General features: G+C 74.9%; 1 protein-coding gene across 4 annotated transcripts in view; it reads right to left on the bottom strand.

Moving 5' to 3' along the window:
- Positions 1-303, bottom strand: part of PRC1 (protein regulator of cytokinesis 1) — a 26,068-nt gene extending 25,765 nt beyond the window's left edge. For all 4 annotated transcript variants that reach the window (XM_029951312.1, XM_029951313.1, XM_029951315.1 and 1 more), the window contains exon 1: positions 166-303. In XM_029951312.1, coding sequence (XP_029807172.1) covers positions 166-176 — 11 coding nt within the window. In that variant the 5' untranslated portion in view covers positions 177-303. The remainder of the gene's footprint in view (positions 1-165) is intronic.
- Between the last annotated feature and the right edge of the window lie 291 nt (positions 304-594).

Below are 594 nucleotides of genomic sequence, written 5' to 3'. Positions count from 1 at the left end.
ACCAGCTGGGCGCTTCCTCGGCCCCGCAGGCCGCGCCCGGGCCACTCCCGGCGCGGGCTGACGTGACACCCGCGCCCGGGCCGAGGGTCGCCTCGGGGACCCCGAACCGGCCCCGCAGCGGGGACGGACGTCGCTCCCTCCCCCGGACTCCCCAGCAGCCCGCACCTTCTCCTCATGGCAGACGCTTCAAGCAACCGGGCGTCGAGGCCCCAGACCGCCACGCAGGGCCGAGCGCAGCAACCTCCTACCGACACCGGCGGTCTTACTCCGGGTCGCGGCTCCGCGAGCCGTTAGGCCCCCGCGGAATTTCAAACCCAGACCGGAGGCGGAGCAGTCCCGCGATTGGCTCCCTGACCCGACGCTCCTCGCGAAGCCCCGCCCCCTGGCGGCAGGCCGCGTCCGCGCACTGGGTCCCCGACGCTCGGGGGCAGGAGGCGGGGGTTCCTGGGCTGGGCGTGGGGAGCGCTCGCCCGCCCGCTTGGGTTGGGGTCGCTTCTGCGGTTGCGCCAGGCTTTGCAGGTGCACGACTCCCCCTCTTACCTTCGCAGTGGGCGGGATTCCAGGCCGCCCAACACCGCCCCGCCCCGAGTCCCG

The sequence above is a fragment of the Suricata suricatta genome, chromosome 9 (assembly GCF_006229205.1).
Source record: "Suricata suricatta isolate VVHF042 chromosome 9, meerkat_22Aug2017_6uvM2_HiC, whole genome shotgun sequence".
Classification (NCBI taxonomy): Eukaryota; Metazoa; Chordata; class Mammalia; order Carnivora; family Herpestidae; genus Suricata; species Suricata suricatta.
This window is presented reverse-complemented; position numbering and strand designations above follow the sequence as displayed.